This window comes from Coregonus clupeaformis, chromosome 7, assembly GCF_020615455.1.
Source record: "Coregonus clupeaformis isolate EN_2021a chromosome 7, ASM2061545v1, whole genome shotgun sequence".
NCBI lineage: Eukaryota > Metazoa > Chordata > Actinopteri > Salmoniformes > Salmonidae > Coregonus > Coregonus clupeaformis.
The window spans coordinates 70,326,576-70,346,750 of NC_059198.1; the positions used below are offsets into that span (position 1 = coordinate 70,326,576).

The 20,175-nt window shown below is 46.6% G+C and overlaps 1 protein-coding gene across 1 annotated transcript in view; it reads left to right on the forward strand.

Moving 5' to 3' along the window:
• LOC121569558 (SRC kinase signaling inhibitor 1-like) overlaps window positions 1-20,175 on the forward strand; it is a 45,478-nt gene that overhangs the window by 12,401 nt on the left and 12,902 nt on the right. The window contains exons 4-14 of the mRNA XM_045221509.1: window positions 624-822; window positions 4,318-4,610; window positions 9,556-10,415; window positions 10,620-10,727; window positions 12,622-12,749; window positions 13,578-13,598; window positions 14,286-14,446; window positions 17,555-17,730; window positions 18,434-18,564; window positions 19,041-19,188; window positions 19,795-20,113. Coding sequence (XP_045077444.1) covers window positions 624-822; window positions 4,318-4,610; window positions 9,556-10,415; window positions 10,620-10,727; window positions 12,622-12,749; window positions 13,578-13,598; window positions 14,286-14,446; window positions 17,555-17,730; window positions 18,434-18,564; window positions 19,041-19,188; window positions 19,795-20,113 — 2,544 coding nt within the window. The remainder of the gene's footprint in view (window positions 1-623; window positions 823-4,317; window positions 4,611-9,555; window positions 10,416-10,619; window positions 10,728-12,621; window positions 12,750-13,577; window positions 13,599-14,285; window positions 14,447-17,554; window positions 17,731-18,433; window positions 18,565-19,040; window positions 19,189-19,794; window positions 20,114-20,175) is intronic.

Below are 20,175 nucleotides of genomic sequence, written 5' to 3' on the forward strand. Positions count from 1 at the left end.
GCTCACTGAACAGAACACAGCAGCCTATCAGAACACAGTCTAGTAGCAGTAGCAGCAGAGTAGCTGAGGAAGAAGAGATGCTGCCTGGGCCCAGGCCAGTAGAATAAACCCAGAGTGACAGCCCTGATCTGGATCTGCATGGCCTTGTCTAATCCAGACAGCCCTGGCCCCAACCAATAGGGAGAGGAGTCAGGTGTAGAGGGAGAGAGAACTTTACATAAGCTTTAAAACATTAAAATAGGTCTCAGTGCCCACCAGGTTATTCTGTATCTTCCCCATTCCTACCTACTTGTCCTCAGTGGATCCCCAGTTCTGAAGGTGTTGTGTTCTGCACCTCTGCCTTGCTGTATCCTTCTGCTGTCAGCATTGGTGAACCAACAGGCACCGTCACATTATTCCATCCCACCCTATCAGAAAGAGGAAAGATGGCATCAGTTGTGTGAATGTTGGTCCTGACATGCTGATACATTATGCCAATCTTAATTGTGTTTGTTTGTCTTATAATCTGTATATTGTTTGTTACCTCTTTCAAGTTTGTACTCCTCTCTGTCAAATCCATTCTATCTGCCTCTCTCTCCCTCTCCTCTCCCCAAACAAACTCTCTCTCTCTTTCTCTCCTCCAGAGTCGTAGCCCGCGTCACTCCCAGTCCACCCAGTCTGGGCTAGCTGACCAGGCTGCTAAGCTGTCCTTTGCCTCGGCTGAGTCTCTGGCTGAGACCATGTCTGAGGCTGACATCCCCCTGGGGTTCAGCCGAACCAACCGCTTCCGCCAGAGTCTGCCCCTGTCTCGCTCAGCCAGCCAGAACAAGCTGCGCTCCCCAGGTGAGACCCACCACATACTGTACAGAGAATATACAGTACATGAGATCAGTGGAGGCTCCTCAGTGGAGGAAGGGGAGAACCATCCTCCTCAGTGAATTCCATAAATTTTTTTATAGTGAAACTTTAAAACAGTTATCCTTTTAGATATATACTATACTAAATATATTCACATGCCACCAAATAATTGATTAAAACGCACTGTTTTGCAATGAAGGTCTACAGTAGCCTCAACAGAACTCTGTAGGGTAGCACCATGGTGTAGCTGGAGTTAGCTTCTGTCCTCCTCTTGGTACATTGACTTCAATACAAAAGCCTAGGATGCTCATGGTTTTCACCCCCTTCCATAGACTTACACAGTTATTATGACAACTTCCAGAGGACGTCCTCCAACCTATCAGAGCTCTTGTAGCATGAACTGACATGTTGTCCACCCAATCAAAGGATCAGAGAAGTAATCTAGTACTGAAAGCATAAGCTACTACAGCTAGCTAGCACTGCAGTGTATAAAATGTGGTGAGTAGCTGACTCAAAGAGAGAGAAAGACAATAGTTGAACAGTTTTGAACAAATTTATTTATTTAAAAATGAAGGAGAAGCAAGAGAGAGAGAGGGAGAGAGAGAGAGAGAGAGAGAGAGATTGCTATATTAAGTTGTTTTTTATTTGTTTTACTTTCACTTAGCTAGCAAATGCAGCTAGCTAGTTTAGCCTACTCAAACACCCAGCTCAAACAGAGAGGGATGCTATGTTAGCTAACTGGCTATGCCTATCCAACACTGGAACTTTTCCAAATCAAGGTTAGCTTTTGGTTTTATTCATTTATTGCCCCTGCCGGTGTAACTGCTAAACTGCTTGCTAACTGTACACTGTACTGCATGATTGTAGCGGGTTTACTAACGCGTTAGTTCTAGTAGCTATGTTGACTGACATTAGCTAATATGGTGACAACGATGTAGGCTGTGTGTAGCGGTTAGCGGTCATGATATGAAGGTTTGGCTTAGAAAGCTTTTGTCGCAAACAGCTGATGTGTTGTGCACTGAAGCCCACAAGCGAAGGGAAAAGGTGACAGGAGGACAGCGCGTAAATGCGAAAAGGAATTAATGTGCAAAGTGATCATGCTGTTTGTATGTGGCTGCTATGAAAGTGAACTATTCATTCCACCGATTCTGTTGAAAAACGTTTCTTAAGTGGAAGCAAACGGAACGAAACGGGGATAAACATACCTGAATTTGTCCAATAGAAAATCTTTTTTGCAACTGTTGGACTAATGATTACACCCTAGATCAGCTAGATGCAGGCAAGTGTGCAAGGCGGTATTGAATGTGCCACTGTCTGTCATCTTGATTACTCAAATGTTTATCTTGACCTATGCACCTACGTTGTAAACTTTCATTCATAGGCTAGGTTGTAGCAACCTCATGATGGGTATAGGTAAAATGTGAGTATCATGTAGTAGCCTAAACCTATCAATGTTACATTGAGCTGTATATTTTTATTTTATATTTGAGATTCTTCAAAGTAGCCACCCTTTGCCTTGATGACAGCTTTGCACACTATTGGCATTCTCTCAACCAGATTCATGAGGTAGTCACCTGGAATGCATTTCAATTAATAGATGTGTTTGAGCCAATCAGTTGTGTTGTGACAAGGTAGGGGTGGGGTATACAGAAGATAGCCCTATTTGGTAAAAGACCAAGGCCATATTATGGCAAGAACAGCTCAAATAAACAAAGAGAAATGACACTACTTTAAGACATGAAGGTCAGTCAATACGGAAAATGTGAAGAACTTTGAAAGTTTCTTCAATTGCAGTCACAAAAACCATCAAGCGCTATGATGAAACTGGCTCTCATGAGGACCGCCACAGGAAAGGAAGACCATTAGAGTTACCAGCCTCAGAAATTGCAGCCCAAATAAGTGCTTCTCAGAGTTCAAGTAACAGACACATCTCAACATCAACTGTTCAGAGGAGACTGCGTGAATCATGCCTTCATGGTTGAATTGCTGCAAAGAAACCACTACTAAAGGACACCAATAATAAGAAGATACTTGCTTGGGCCAAGAAACACGAGCAATGGACATTAGACCGGTAGAAATCTGTCCTTTGGTCTGGAGTCCAAATTGGAGATTTTTGGTTCCAACCGCTGTGGAACCAACTATTTCATAGTTTTGATGTCTTCACTATTATTCTACAATGTAGAAAATAGTAAAAATAAAGATTAGTAGGTGTGTCCAAACCTTTGACTGGTACTGTACATGACCATGTAATAGCCTTTACCAGCTACATAGCTGAGGCAACATCTTCCTCATCCCAAAGCTTTTGTAGACTTCTTGCATTAAATGTCAATTTACCAATCTGATCAGAATGGCTTCATGCCATTTTCATATTAACATTTACCTAGCTTATCTGCTATCTTATGAAACCTTATCTGCTTACATAGTAAATAATTATCAAACATCTCAAATTCCTTTCACATTTTGTGGTTATTCTTTCTTTGAATTCACTATTCAATATGAATTCTTGTGAAATGATTGAATCGTGATAACATTTGCATATTTTGTAACCATTTCATAAGCGTAAGTTATGCACTCCAGGCTGGGTGTTGTTATCAGGGACCAATCACACATCTCCTGGGTGTTGTTATCAGGGACCAATCACACATCTCCTGGGTTAGTAACCTACAGCCTGGTGCCTCTTCACACCCTCAGATCAGTGTGATTATTCTCTGCCTGCCTGCCCTGTGCTGCATTACTGCTTACATAACACTGGATCATCCACGCCTTAGATTGTATCCCACTATTTGAGGCACAACAACCATATACAGCCATACACTGCACTGTATTTCATTATTAGCACAGAGATAATATATTTATAGACATAAGTCAACTCAGTGTTGGGACAGCTTTACAGTGTGGACTACAGTATCATAAGAGTGAACTCAGTGTTGGGACAGCTTTACAGTGTGGATGGATCAAACTTATAAACATTGGGGGGTGTAGGCTATGCTAAGCACGCAGGGAGAAACAGAGTGCTGTAAAACCAGTGACAGTGACGGATGATGAGCCCTTTGGAAGAGGAGTTTAGGCAGTGCTATAGAACAGTGGCACTCTCTCACTCCCACCTCCTCCTGTCTATTTATCAACCTGAGTCTCTGACTCTCTTCACCTTCCCTCTATCTATCTCTCTCTCCTTTTTCTTTGAATTTCATCCCCCCTTCCTCTATGTTTCTATTATCTCCTGCTCTACCTTCATCCTCTTCCTCTCTGTTTGACTTTAAATTCTCTCTCCGTGGCCTAGGGTGGTCTAGCGGTGATGCCTCAGCCTCCGGCACACATCTACAGTGTCGGCATAGGTTCCAATCCGGCCTACTGACCTTTGACCCAACCTCTCTCTACCTTTCCCCACTGTCATAATCTCTCTCTATCTATTCAATAAAGTCAGAAAAGATCTTCAAAATATATGATAAATTGTGTCTCTTTATCTCTCTCCTTCTCCAGGCGTGCTGTTCCTGCAGTTTGGGGATGAGACGCGGCGGGTGCACATCACCCACGAGCTGAGCAGCCTGGACACGCTGCACGCCCTCATCGTGCACATGTTCCCCCAGAAGCTGACGGCGGGGATGCTCAAGTCCCCCAACACGGCCATCCTGATCAAGGACGAGGCGCGCAATGTCTTCTACGAGCTGGAGGACATCCGGGACATCCAGGACCGCAGCATCATCAAGATCTACCGCAAGGAGCCCATCTACGCCTCCTACCCCGCCACACACCTGGTCAACGGGGACCTGAGGGTGAGACAGGGAGGGGAGAGAAGGGTGAGGGAGGAGAGAGGGGTGCTGAGGAAGGGGAGGGGGGAGGGGGGGGGAGCTGGGATGGGGGATAGGTGGATAGGTGGATGGAGGGCTCATTATTCTACTATAAATGCTGATACTATCACATTACAGTTGGGCTTTAACCTTTGAAGGTGCAACAGCCCTTTGTGCCCTTTGTGTCCAGATATTCCCTCTGGGCAGTACTTTTATCTTCAAGAGTACCATTTGCTGCCTGGACACTAAATAACAATGTTTCACCCCCTCTGCATGTCTCTGCTTTGGTTGAGTTCAAGGTACCTTGAAGTTGTTCTGTTTTCAGTCCCTATCATCTGTAATATTCACAATACATTGAGGATGAATCAAATCAAATCAAATCAAATCAAATTTTATTGGCCACATGCGCCAAATACAACAGGTGCAGACATTACAGTGAAATGCTTACTTACAGCCCTTAACCAACAGTGCATTTATTTTTTATAAAAAAGTTAAATAAAACAACAACAAAAAAGTGTTGAGAAAAAAAGAGCAGAAGTAAAATAAAATAACAGTAGGGAGGCTATATATACAGGGGGGTACCGGTGCAGAGTCAATGTGCGAGGGCACCGGCTAGTTGAGGTAGTTGAAGTAATATGTACATGTGGGTAGAGTTAAAGGGACTATGCATAAATAATTAACAGAATAGCGGCAGCGTAAAAAGATGGGGTGGGGGGGCAGTGCAAATAGTCCGGGTAGCCATGATTAGCTGTTCAGGAGTCTTATGGCTTGGGGGTAGAAGCTGTTGAGAAGTCTTTTGGACCTAGACTTGGCACTCCGGTACCGCTTGCCGTGCGGTAGCAGAGAGAACAGTCTATGACTAGGGTGGCTGGAGTCTTTGACAATTTTGAGGGCCTTCCTCTGACACCGCCTGGTATAGAGGTCCTGGATGGCACGAAGCTTGGCCCCAGTGATGTACTGGGCCGTACGCACTACCCTCTGTAGTGCCTTGCGGTCGGAGGCCAAGCAGTTGCCATACCAGGTGGTGATGCAACCAGTCAGGATGCTCTCGATGGTGCAGCTGTATAATTTTTTGAGGATCTGAGGACCCATGCCGAATCTTTTCAGTCTCCTAAGGGGGAATAGGCTTTGTCGTGCCCTCTTTACGACTGTCATGGTGTGTTTGGACCATGATAGTTCGTTGGTGATGTGGACACCAAGGAACTTGAAGCTCTCAACCTGTTCCACTACAGCCCCGTCGATGAGAATGGGGGCGTGCTCAGTCCTCTTTTTTTTCCTGTAGTCCACAATCATCTCCTTTGTCTTGGTCACGTTGAGGGAGAGGTTGTTATCCTGGCACCACACGGCCAGGTCTCTGACCTCCTCCCTATAGGCTGTCTCATCGTTGTCGGTGATCAGGCCTACCACTGTTGTGTCGTCGGCAAACTTAATGATGGTGTTGGAGTCGTGCCTGGCCATGCAGTCATGGGTGAACAGGGAGTACAGGAGGGGACTGAGCACGCACCCTAAAGGGCCCCCGTGTTGAGGATCAGTGTGGCAGAGGTGTTGTTACCTACCCTTACCACCTGGGGGCGGCCCGTCAGGAAGTCCAGGATCCAATTGCAGAGGGAGGTGTTTAGTCCCAGGATCCTTAGCTTAGTGATGAGCTTTGAGGGCACTATGGTGTTGAATGCTGAGCTGTAGTCAATGAATAGCATTATCACGTAGGTGTTCCTCTTGTCCAGGTGGGAAATGGCAGTGTGGAGTGCAATAGAGATTGCATCATCTGTGGATCTGTTGGGGCGGTATGCAAATTGGAGTGGGTCTAGGGTTTCTGGGATAATGTTGTTGATGTGAGCCATGACCAGCCTTTCAAAGCACTTCATGGCTACAGACGTCAGTGCTACGGGTCGGTAGTAATTTAGGCAGGTTATATTAGTGTCCTTGGGCACGGGGACTATGGTGGTCTGCTTGAAACATGTTGGTATTACAGACTCAGTCAGGGACATGTTGAAAATGTCAGTGAAGACACTTGCCAGTTGGTCAGCACATGCTCGGAGTACACGTCCTGGTAATCCATCTGGCCCTGCGGCCTTGTGAATGTTGACCTGCTTAAAAGTCTTACTCACATCGGCTACGGAGAGCGTGATCACATAGTCATCCGGAACAGCTGGTGCTCTCATGCATGCTTCAGTGTTGCTTGCCTCAAGCGAGCATAGAAGTGGTTTAGCCTCGTCTGGTAGGCTTGTGTCACTGGGAAGCTCGCGGCTGTGCTTCCCTTTGTAGTTTGTAATAGTTTTCAAGCCCTGCCACATCCGACGAGCATCAGAGCCGGTGTAGTACGATTCAATCTTAGTCCTGTATTGACTCTTTGCCTGTTTGATGGTTCGTCGGAGGGCATAGCGGGATTTCTTATAAGCGTCCGGGTTAGAGTCCCGCTCCTTGAAAGCGGCAGCTCTACCCTTTAGCTCAGTGCGGATGTTTCCTGTAATCCATGGCTTCTGGTTGGGGTATGTACGTACGGTAACTGTGGGGACAACATCATCGATGCACTTATTGATGAAGCCAGTGACTGATGTGGTGTACTCCTCAATGCTATCTGAAGAATCCCGGAACATGTTCCAGTCTGTGCTAGCAAAACAGTCCTGTAGCTTAGCATCTGCGTCATCTGACCACTTTCTTATTAACCAAGTCACTGGTGCTTCCTGCTTTAGTTTTTGCTTATAAGCAGGAATCAGGAGGATAGAGTTATGGTCAGATTTGCCAAATGGAGGGCGAGGGAGAGCTTTGTATGCGTCTCTGTGTGTGGAGTAAAGGTGGTCTAGAGTTTTTTTTTCTCTGGTTGCACATTTAACATGCTGGTAGAAATTAGGTAGAACGGATTTAAGTTTCCCTGCATTAAAGTCCCCGGCCACTAGGAGTGCTGCCTCTGGATGAGCGTTTTCCTGTTGACTTATGGCTTTATACAGCTCATTCAGTGCAATCTTAATGCCAGCATTGGTTTGTGGTGGTAAATAGACAGCTATGAAAAATATAGATGAAAACTCTCTTGGTAAATAGTGTGGTCTACAGCTTATCATAATACCCTCTACCTCAGGCGAGCAAAACCTTGAGACTTCCTTAGTATTTGATTTTGTGCACCAGCTGTTGTTTACAAATATACACAGACCGCCACCCCTTGTCTTACCGGAGTCAGCCGTTCTATCCTGCCGATGTAGCGTATAGCCCGCTAGCTGTATGTTATCCATGTCGTCGTTTAGCCACGACTCGGTGAAACAGAAGATATTACAGTTTTTAATGTCCCGTTGGTAGGATAACCGTAATCTTAGGTCATCCAATTTATTTTCCAATGATTGAAGATTGGCTAATAGGATTGATGGGAGCGGCAGTTTACTCGCTCGCCGTCGGATCCTTACAAGGCACCCCGACCTACGTCCACGATATCTCCGTCTCTTCCTCATGCGAATGACGGGGATTTGGGCCTTGTCGGGTGTCTGTAGGATATCCTTCACGGCCGCCTCGTTGAAGAAACATTATTCGTCCAATACGAGGTGAGTAATCGCTGTCCTGATATCCAGAAGCTCTTTTTGGTTATAAGAGACGATGGCAGAAACATTATGTACAAAATAAATTACAAATAACGCGGAAAAACACACATAATAGTACAATTGGTTAGAGGGCTGTAAAACGGCAGCCATCTTCTCCAGCGCCATTTGTTTGGGACAAACCTATGCAAATAATTAGAGTGTGTGTGTGGGTGGCTGTGTCTCTGTCTCTGTCTGTGTCTGTGCGTATGTGTGTGTTTTCGTGTGTGTGTGTGTGTTTGTGTGTGTGCGTGCGTGCGTGCAGGCATACGGAAATCCCTAAAGTGTGTACGGAGAAACAAAATAGGATGGACTGATGGACTGAACTAGATTACATGAAATCATAGAGAGTTCTTATTTCCAGAAGGGTAGATGATGTGGTAAAGCCAGGCCTTTGAAGAACATTAAAGTTGCTGGCTCTTTGCTGGCTCTTTGTTCTATGACAGTGTGTGTGTGAACTGCACACCCCCTCCTAGTTCAGTGCTGTGCTGGGGACTGCCCTGCATGTTAGCTAACATCTTGACATTGAACTGCTCCGGGGTGTACATTTTTGGGTTTGGAGAGCTGGTTTTAACTGTGTTTTCAGGGTTTTATGTAAGTATTAGTCCCGACTCCTGTGTACAAGTGTGTGTGTGTGTGTGTGTGTGTGTGTGTGTGTGTGTGTGTGTGTGTGTGTGTGTGTGTGTGTGTGTGTGTGTGTGTGTGTGTGTGTGTGTGTGTGTGTGTGTGTGTGTGTGTGTGTGTGTGTGTACAATATTAAAGGATTAGACCACACAGGCAAACGGTGGAGGAGAGAAGAAAGAAGGAACCTGTGGTGGATGAGGAAATTCCTGCTTTCTCTCACTTCTCTTCAATAAAGAGGAAATAGATATGTGCAGATATGGAGATGTGCTGAATACGAGTTCTTTGTAATCCAATGTAATACCAATGGGTTTAGTTGGGCTGGTTAAATGGAGCTCAGTGGTTCTCCTAGATGAGTGGAAGGAGAAGAAAGAAACAGTGCGACAATAAGGCTGGACTGGGCCCCTCTCTTAAGCTCTTTCACTTTCAGCCTCAGTTATTACACTGTAAGGTGACAGTCAATACATGTAGGTATTCCCATATCCTATAAGCCTTTCTGTACTCTTGGATAGAGTCATTACTATAGACTTGAATAACACGTGTTGATTGTGTGGTGGTATTTGATGTGGGCTTGTATAAAGATGCTATGATTGCATTGATGAGCCCAGGCTGCCACAGACTGTCCAATGTCAGTCTGATCTCCTATCCTCTGATTGTCAGTCTGGCACAGAGGGGGAGCACAGCCTTTTCATCCACTGGTATCCACGGTAACCTACCCTCCACCCCTGCCCCTGTTGTCATTTCAGAGGGATCTGGTGTACACATCCCGAGAGTCCTCCCCTACCCGCCGCCTCAACACCCTGCCCTCCTCCTCCGCCTCACCCCCCTCCGGTTCCCCATCCCGCTCTCGTCTGTCCTACAGTGGGGGGCGGCCTCCTTCCTTCGCCGGGCCGGGTAGTCACCCCCAGCACCAGCAGCACCCCCAGCAGCACCAGCCCCAGCATTCCCACCACCCTGGGGCTGGCTCCCACCACGGGGGCCCCAATGCTGGCCTGTCCTCCTCCCCTAGCGCCATCCTGGAGCGTCGTGACGTCAAGCCCGACGAGGAGGTGTCTGGGAAGAACATGATGTTGGTGAAGAACGAGGGGTTGTATGCTGACCCCTACAGCCTGGTACACGAGGGCCGCCTCAGCATCGCCTCTACACAGTCACTGGCTGCCATCGGAGACCCCTTCGGCTTCCCTGTGTCAGGTGGGCTGTACCGCCGTGGCTCTGTGCGCTCCCTCAGCACCTACTCTGCTGCCGCCCTGCAGGGGGAGCTGGAGGACGCCCTGTACAAGCCTGGAGGTCCCGTCTACTCCGACTCCTACTCCTCAGCCACACTGGGCATGGGCTTCCGTATGCCCCCATCCTCCCCACAGAAGATCCCTGATATGCAGCTGAGGGACAGGGGGGACTCATACTCCAGCTCCCCCAGTCGAGCCTCCCCGGTCAGGCAGACCTTCCGCAAGGACTCAACCTCCTCTTCCATGTTTGTGGAGAGCCCCAAGTCCAGGCCCAGTTCCAGCTCTGACCCTTTGGCCCTGCAGGCCGGGTCGGGAGGGGACGGGAGCAGGTTTGCGCCCGGGTACAGCTCCCCGCTCCCTGGAGAAACTTCTGAGTCCAGGTGAGTATATGTGTGTGTGTGTGTGTGTGGTTTGAGATTTCATGCTTCCCCTATACAGTATGTGTGTGTTTCACTAGGTGTTTTCTAGTGTATACTAGTATGTTGTGACATTACTGTGTGACGTGTGGGCGCATGAGCTTGCATGTTTGTGTGTGTGAGTAAACCTAACTGACCAGTGTGTGTTAACCTGCTGGCTTTCTCCAGGGATCGTATGGAGCGTCTGGACCGTATGGAGGCCATGGAGAAACAGATAGCCAGTCTGACAGGCCTGGTTCAGAGTGTACTGACCAAAGCACCCGACAGTGACAGCACGTAAGACCCCCATAAGACCCCAAACACACAGAGCCATTCATAGAAGTATATACTACTACAGCAGTAGCAACATGACAGGACGAGCACAGAAATACATGACTGGTCTCAAGATACAGTGAGGGAAAAAAGTATTTGATCCCCTGCTGATTTTGTACGTTTGCCCACTGACAAAGAAATGATCAGTCTATACTTTTAATGGGAGGTTTATTTGAACAGTGAGAGACAGAATAACAACAAAAAAATCCAGAAAAATGCATGTCAAAAATGTTATAAATTGATTTGCATTTTAATGAGGGAAATAAGTATTTGACCCCCTCTCAATCAGAAAGATTTCTGGCTCCCAGGTGTCTTTTATACAGGTAATGGGCTGAGATTAGGAGCACACTCTTAAAGGGAGTGCTCCTAATCTCAGTTTGTTACCTGTATAAAAGACACCTGTCCACAGAAGCAATCAATCAATCAGATTCCAAACTCTCCACCATGGCCAAGACCAAAGAGCTCTCCAAGGATGTCAGGGAAAAGATTGTAGACCTACACAAGGCTGGAATGGGCTACAAGACCATCGCCAAGCAGCTTGGTGAGAAAGTGACAACAGTTGGTGCGATTATTCGCAAATGGAAGAAACACAAAATAACTGTCAATCTCCCTCGGCCTGGGGCTCCATGCAAGATCTCACCTCGTGGAGTTGCAATGATCATGAGAACGGTAAGGAATCAGCCCAGAACTACACGGGAGGATCTTGTCAATGATCTCAAGGCAGCTGGGACCATAGTCACCAAGAAAACAGTTGGTAACACACTATGCCGTGAAGGACTGAAATCCTGCAGCTCCCGCAAGGTCCCCCTGCTCAAGAAAGCACATGTACAGGCCCGTCTGAAGTTTGCCAATGAACATCTGAATGATTCAGAGGAGAACTGGGTGAAATGGTTGTGGTCAGATGAGACCAAAATCGAGTTCTTTGGCATCAACTCAACTCGCCGTGTTTGGAGGAGGAGGAATGCTGCCTATGACCCCAAGAACACCATCCCCACCGTCAAACATGGAGGTGGAAACATTATGCTTTGGGGGTGTTTTTCTGCTAAGGGGACAGGACAACTTCACCGCATCAAAGGGATGATGGACGGGGCCATTCCCTCAGCCAGGGCATTGAAAATGGGTCGTGTATGGGTATTCCAGCATGACAATGACCCAAAACACACGGCCAAGGCAACAAAGGAGTGGCTCAAGAAGAAGCACATTAAGGTCCTGGAGTGGCCTAGCCAGTCTCCAGACCTTAATCCCATAGAAAATCTGTGGAGGGAGCTGAAGGTTTGAGTTGCCAAACGTCAGCCTCGAAACCTTAATGACTTGGAGAAGATCTGCAAAGAGGAGTGGGACAAAATCCCTCCTGAGATGTGTGCAAACCTGGTGGCCAACTACAAGAAACATCTGACCTCTGTGATTGCCAACAAGGGTTTTGCCACCAAGTACTAAGTCATGTTTTGCAGAGGGGTCAAATACTTATTTCCCTCATTAAAATGCAAATCAATGAATAACATTTTTCTCACACTGTTCAAATAAACCTACCATTAAAATTATAGACTGATCATGTCTTTGTCAGTGGGGGATCAAATACGTACAAAATCAGCAGGGGATCAATTACTTTTTTCCCTCACTGTATTGTTGTTTAATAGACCAGAATATGTACAAGTACATTATTGAAGTATAGTAGTACTATACATAAGTATAGTACAGCTGTTGGTATTATTGGCTGGTAATAATGATGTTGCCCTGTGTACACTATAAATCCCTGTATGTCCTGTAGTATAAGTACATACTGTAGTACATGAGTATAGTACAGGTGTTGGCATTAGCACTGTAATTGCCTTGCCCTGTGGACCTGGTTGATCCTCAGATGCGGCCTACTGCGTCTCTGCATGATGGCGGGCTGCCCTCCGGACCAGGGCTCGGAGTTCTCACGGCCCTTCCCTTTCTCTTCCAGCGAGAAGACCGAATCCAACAGCGACGGCTCCGCCACTGGAAGTGAGTACTACGCCTGAAGTTCTATATATGCTCAAACTAGATTGAGGTGAATTGAGTTTTAGTTTGATCCTGTAGTCAGACTGAGTCCAGTCCTGCTAACCATTTACAATAGTTCAGGCTGAGCTTAGTTCTCGTATCCATTTACTCATTGGACCAGGCATAGACCAGTTATTTTAACAATAAGATGGCTACTGGTCAGTAAACCTCAACAGACATAGAATGACATCTCCCTCAACTCATCTGTGGTCCTCTGTAGCTCAATTGGTAGAGCATGGCGCTTGTAACGCCATGGTAGTGGGTTCGATCCCCGGGACCACCCATACGTAAAAATGTATGCACACATGACTGTAAGTCGCTAAAGCGTCTGCTAAATGGCATATTTTTATTATTATTAACTAGCAACCTAGATACAAACTTACCCATCGCTCTCTTCATGCTTCCTCTAATATCTCACATTTTCCCTCCCCTTTCCTCTTCTGTTTTATTTATCTTTCTTCTCACTCCCTATCTCTCTCCATATCTCTTTCCTCCACTGTTGCTAATGCTTCCATTTAGCATGAGTGAGTCTACAGAGACTTGCTGTTCAATGGCCAGACCATCAAAGGGCCAGCGAAAGGACACATCTGCCTTTGATGCCTCTCCTTGGCATGAAATAACATCAGAAAATAAAGCCGTTAAATTAGCCATTTTTCTCTCAGCAATAGTCGATAGAGGATGTGTTCAGGGGCCCTCATTTGCCTCTGGCAATGTAAACCTTTTTTCTCCACTCTCTCTTCTCTCTCTCCCTCATTTATCTTTGGTAACTGGCTCACTGCTTCTGTATTACAGCTGGACGGCTGAAGCGGAAAGGTAGTTTCACTCTTCTCCTTCTCTCCTTTTCTCTTCTATCTCTCCTCTCATCTCTCTGCCCCTGTGTGGGTGTATGTGGTGTTGTCCCAGCTCCAGTGGTGGTGGTGGTGTGTCTCCTCTCTTATGTACCCTTTGGTTGGTTACCTAGAGGTCAGGTCTGTCTCTTCTACACCCTGTCCCCAACTCCTCTCTAACCCCCCTCCTGTCTCTGGTCCTGTCTTGTTGGTCCCTTACTCCTTTTGGATCTGTCTGTCTTGGTCCTCTGTAGCTCAGCTGGTAGAGCACAGCGCTTGTAACGCCAAGGTAGTGGGTTCGATCCCTGGGACCACCCATACACAAAAATGTATGCACGCATGACTGTAAGTCGCTTTGGATAAAAGCGTCTGCTAAATGGCATATTATTATTATGTTCGACCATCTGCGATTCAGAAGGATATTCTCCTCCCACCATCAACAGGCTCTCCCTGTTCGTTTTCTGTCTACCTCTGTCCAGGAACTGAGCTGGGATCCTTTACCTGTGCTCCCAAGACTGCGTGTGGAAGTGTGGAAGTGTGTGTGTGCGTGTGCGTGCGTGCATGTATCTGCTGTTGTGTGTATGTGTACAGACGTCTCTATACATACAGCATTGTAATTAACCCAGTTTCCTTTGACTTCCTCATAGCCTGTGTTCTGTCCTGTGATTGTCAGCTCTGACGCCGTCGGCCCCGCTGGCTCTGATGCCCCCCCCTCCCTCCGGAGACACCCAGGTCACCACCGTCACCCGGCTGCAGATGCAGCTCCACCTCCACGACCTGCAGCAGAATGCCACTGACCTGCGCAAACAACTCTCCCAGCTCCGCAAGATGCAGGTGGGAACAACTGGGCCTACTCTCAATGTGTCTATTAGAATGGCTGTTTACACAAACACGCAGGCAAATAGGCACGTGCACACACACACACTCACACTCACACTCTCACACACTCACACTCACACACTCACACACACACAGCTGCAGTCTTAGTTACTGCTATTTATGTTACACTAATATCACACACACTTCAGAGGCGAGGGAATGAAACATGTTATACAAAACACACTAATAATAAACAAGATGTCTTCTTCTCTGACACATTTAGGTCATAGTTTGCTTTGAGGATGTTTGGGATGTGAGACAATGGAAGATTAAAGTTGTAGTGTGTGTTGGTACTAAGAGTTTCAAGCCGTGGTCATTAATACCCTAGGCTAGTGGCTATCCCTGTGAAGATGGACGCAGCATCAGATAATAGAAAGAAATGAAACCTTTTTCACTGTGACTCCCTGCGGTACCATGGTTACAGGCTTAGGAGAAAAGCTAAGGATGAGTTAAATGCTTTCCATGAAAAGAGGAGAGAAGAGAATCATCCTGTCTATGTATCTTAACTCTCTGGAGAGAGAGGGGGAAGAGGGGAGTGGAAGTGGTTTCTCTAACACATTAGATCAGTGGGGAAAATAAATGAAGAAGTGTAGAGGATATGGCGTATGTGATTTAGGGACAGCACAGGGTCGTTTAATAGTCTGCCCTGTCTGTCTCTTCCTTTAGAGAGACTTTATGAAACATAGCAGTGGACACAGTCAGTGGTCCAGTCCACTTCATGCATTGTTAAGCTCTCCCTAGGGCCCAGCTCCATGGCTCATGACTCCTGGGTTTTGTCGTTTTATAGCCTGTGATTTCCTCAACATACTGCAGGTGCTCACAGAGAGGCACAGCAGCAGTACCTGCACCAACTCTCTGCTGATTAGGAACTGGGTTTAAGTGGTGGGATATATTGTTTGAGAAATAATACACTTAGTGTACAAAACATTAAGGACACCTGCTCTTTCCATGACATAGACTGACCAGGTGAATCCAGGTGAAAGCTATGATTCCTTATTGATGTCACCTGTTAAATCCACTTCAATCAGTGTAGATGAAGGGGAGGAGACAGGTTAAAGAAGAATTTTTAAGCCTTGAGACAGTTGAGACATTGTGTATGAGTGCCATTCAGAGGGTGAATGGGCAAAACAAAAGATTGAAGTGCCTTTGAACGGAGTATGGTAGTAGGTGCCACCGGTTTGTGTCAAGAATTGCAACGCTGCTGGGTTTTTCACGCTCAACAGTTTCCCATGTGTATCAAGAATGGTCCACCACCCAAAGGACATCCAGCCAACTTGACACACCTGTGGGAAGCATTGGAGTCAACATGTGCCAGCATCCCAGTGTCCCTTTCGACACCTTGTAGAGTCCATGCCCCAATGAATTGAGGCTGTTCTGAGGGTAAAAGACACAGATGGAGAGGAGTGAAGTGGTAAATGGAAGCCAAACGCAGCACAGTGGGACTAGAGAGTAGTAATAATCTGTCATTTACCTGTGTGTGAGCCCAAGCATGACTCCTAACCTCTGACCCAACCCGTTGCCCATGGAGACGGCCACAGGCCTGAATAATACATGATGCTCATGAATTATGTAGAGCGAGAGCGAGAAAGGAGAGAAAGGGTGAACGTGGTAGAGGTAGCGTAATGCAGAGAAAGAAACAGAAAGACAACAGAGTACACATGTTTTTATTGTAACTGCTGTGGCTGGATCAGAATAAATGGGGTTTTAATGTACCACTTCTATTGGGGCAAATCAGAAGTAATGCTGCAGAGCACGTTGTTCATACTGTTGTTCAGTTTGATTCCCTGGAACATAAAAGCAATCCATTATTAATTTCCCTTGCTAAGCAGGTGCTTTCATCTCAGTAGCGCTTGCATTACATACATTATAACAGATTCCATTCATAGTTCTGGATGTGTATTGAATTTTGATTGAGTGCTTTGCTCAAGGGCACAGAAGCAGTAGGATTTAAACGTCCTACCAGTTCAATTCTCTAACCGACAACCCTGCTGTTTTCTGCCTGTGTGTGGGTTTTTTCTGAGTGAGACACCCACACGCATGCACGTGCACACACAAAAACACACACACACACACACACAGCACCGTGATGGGTTCCATCATCAGCTAATCACATTCTGTTAGCAGGGGAGACAGGTTGGCTCAGACAGTACCGCTGGCGCATCAGAACGCCCGAAAAGCTCTCAAGGACAGAGCAATCTGTGTTAACACAAACACACACTTTCTCACTCTCTCTCACACACACACACACACACAGAGAGAGAGACACACCGTGGAGGTACAAACTCAGGGCAGGGCAGGGCATCCTCATGCACACATCAGCCCATTACTAGACAGACAAGGCCAAAAAAGAACACACCGTACGCAGTCAAGGTCAGGGCAGTACTGTATACAGACAGACACACACCAGTGTTTCCCATGTATATATATTTAGCAGCAGCGCACCGCCACTGCAAAATTGTTGCCGCCACACCACATTTTTTAAATGTATTTTTTAAAATACATTTTCGGGATGAAGAACAACATTAATAATTGACTTATATATTTTTGAATAATATAATCTTTTAGAACTAGAAATCTCCAAAATAAAAGCTAAAGCAATGAAACCAAAAAAAATAAAACAATGTCGTAGGAGTCGTTTTTGCATGGCTAGATTACAGACCGGACACGCAGGACACATGCCCAGGGGCCCCGATTGGGGTTCCCATTGATTTTGTTATAATGTTTGAGCATAAGAACACTGAATCAGCCATGGTAGAAATGCAGGAAATTAGCTTTCACACTGCAAAATGTTCTGTCAGCTCCATTGAAAAATGTATAGAATTGCAGGAATGTTTTTGATCTGGGCAGGACCACCTTAGGTGTGTGATACCAAATTCTATACATTAATGATGACCTGTATGACCTCTGTATGACCTCAGACACCTGTAACCTCTATTACCAATTTGGTTACACTGATTTCTGCTACAAATCATTCATATCATTCAGACCACTATTAGTTACACAATTTTATCTTGTCTAACCATTCAGTATTGTCTGTCGGTCTGTCTGTGTGTGTGTCTGCAGCTCCAGAACCAGGATAGTGTGAAGACGCTGCTGAAAAGAACGGAGAAGGAGCTGAACGTGCGTGTGAGTGACGCTCTGAGGAAACAGGAGGACCCTCTGCAGAGACAGCGCCTCCTGGTGGAAGAGGAGAGACTCAAGTACCTCAACGAGGAGGAGCTTATCATCCAGCAACTCCAGTCAGTACTCACTTAATTACGTTTATTGAATGACTGGTTAACTGATTGATTGATTAACTGATAGACCTGACTGACTGATTGATTGACAAAATCTATTCACATGATTAAAAAATTAAAAATAAACATCAGTAAGATAATTGAGGTTCTAAAGAGGTCCTATGATTAATATGGTTGTACTAAGGCAGTCCTACTGGTAACAGAAACAATGCCCATGCATTACAACAGCTGGAAAACATCCCCGGTTCCCAGACACTGTCTGGTTTAGCAAAGAGTGTGTAACTTTATACGAGTGGACATTGTTGAATAAATCATTCGCCTCGTTAGAACATCGCTGTTAATCTAGGCTTATTATTAACCGTTGCTAATAGCCATTTTATTTCATTTAATTATTCATACCATTTTGATTGGCCATATGGCTTCAGGCTGATTTATTTGACATCATTAAGTTGGGTTTTCATTAGTAGTTTTGCTTCGTCAGCTTGTGTATGTGTGTGTGTGTGTGTGTGTTCCACGTTCATGTGTACGTGTGTGTGTCCAGTCTGTGTGTATGTCTCTCCATCGCCCTTGTGGTTCTCTCACCTCCTCACACGCCACAGTTGTATGGTAATTCACAGTAGAACATTACAGTCTTCATAACATGAACGTTTTCATGTTAACTGTGAAGGTCTTGTGTTAACACGTCTCTCCTGTGTTGTCTGTCCAGTGACCTGGAGAAGTCAGTGGAGGACATCCAGAAGGGTTCAGCTGTCAATCACAAGCTGGTGACGGTTCAGGAGCTGGAGGAGAAGGCCTCGCTGCTGAGGAAACTAGGAGAGACACTCACAGAGCTCAAGAGTGAGTCACTCACAGATTCAGTCTGATACACTGATCACTCACAGACACACCGACACGGTCTGATACACTGATCACTCACAGACACATTGACAGGGTCTGATCACAGGAGGCTGCTGAGGGGAGGACGGCTCATAATAATGGCCGGAACGGAGTAAATAGAATGACATCAAACACCTGGAAACCACGTGTATGATGTATTTGATACCATTCCACTAATTCCGCTCCAGCCATTACCATGAGCCCGTTCTCCCCAATTAAATGTGCCACCAACCTCCTGTGGGTCTGATACACTCATCACTCACAGACACACTGTAGGCACTGACTTGCTGTCAATCACTCTCAGATAGTCAATCACAGACACACATCAGTCTCAAACATCCAGATATCACAATCACCACTCTCAGAAATCAGACTCCCATTGTGACTCCTGAGATGATAATATGTAGCGTCACCTCTCTCTCCCTGTCCCCCTCCAGACCAGTTCCCCAGTCTGCAGAGTAAGATGCGGGTGGTGTTGAGGGTGGAGGTGGAGGCCGTCAAGTTCCTGAAGGAGGAGCCACACAGACTGGACGCCCTGCTGAAACGCTGCAAGAGCGTCACTGACACACTGACCACCATGCGCAGGTACGACCCAACACACTGACCACCATGCGCAGGTACGACCCAACACACTGACCACCATGCGCAGGTACGACCCAACACACTGACCACCATGCGCAGGTATGACCCAACACACTGACCACCATGCACAGGTACGACCCAACACACTGACCACTATGCTCAGGTACGACCCAACACACTGACTACCATGCGCAGGTACGACCCAACACACTGACCACTATGCTGAGGTACGACCCAACACACTGACCACCATGCACAGGTACGACCCAACACACTGACCACCATGCACAGGTACGACCCAACACACTGACCACCATGCACAGGTACGACCCAACACACTGACCACTATGCTCAGGTACGACCCAACACACTGACCACCATACACAGGTGCAACCCAACACACTGACCAGTGACCACCATGCGCTGGTAGGCTACGGCCCACCACACACTGACCATCATTGATACATCAACACTGATCCAACATCACAGGTACGAAGTGTAACTCAGAGCCTGCATTGTCTAGCCACAGCACAACACCACTAAACACATAATAGCCGATATACAGACATTACTGGCATCGCCTGACATTGGCTGTATTTGTGTGGTCAGGCAAGTGAATGAGGGCATATGGAAGAAGCAGGAGGACTTCCCCAAGCACAGCGGTGAGGACTTCCGTAAGAGTTCCGACTTTGACATGCCCACCAGCCCCCCTCTCAACCTCAGTGACCTGAGGGGCGGCAGCAGCCTGTCAAACTGGAGCCCCCATTCCAGCCACAGCCATAGTCAAAGTCATGGCCATGGGCACAGCAACCCCTCCTCTGGCCCCCACAGGGACAACCACCCCCCTGTGCCTCACAAGGGTCGGGCCCTGGAAGAGCTGGCCAACCGCGCTGCTGCTGATAAGGCTGTGTCTGTGGAGGTTCGACTGGTAAGGAACCCTTCTGTTACTCCATTCTAGTCTTTAATCTGTAGTTTTCTGAGTGTGGCATT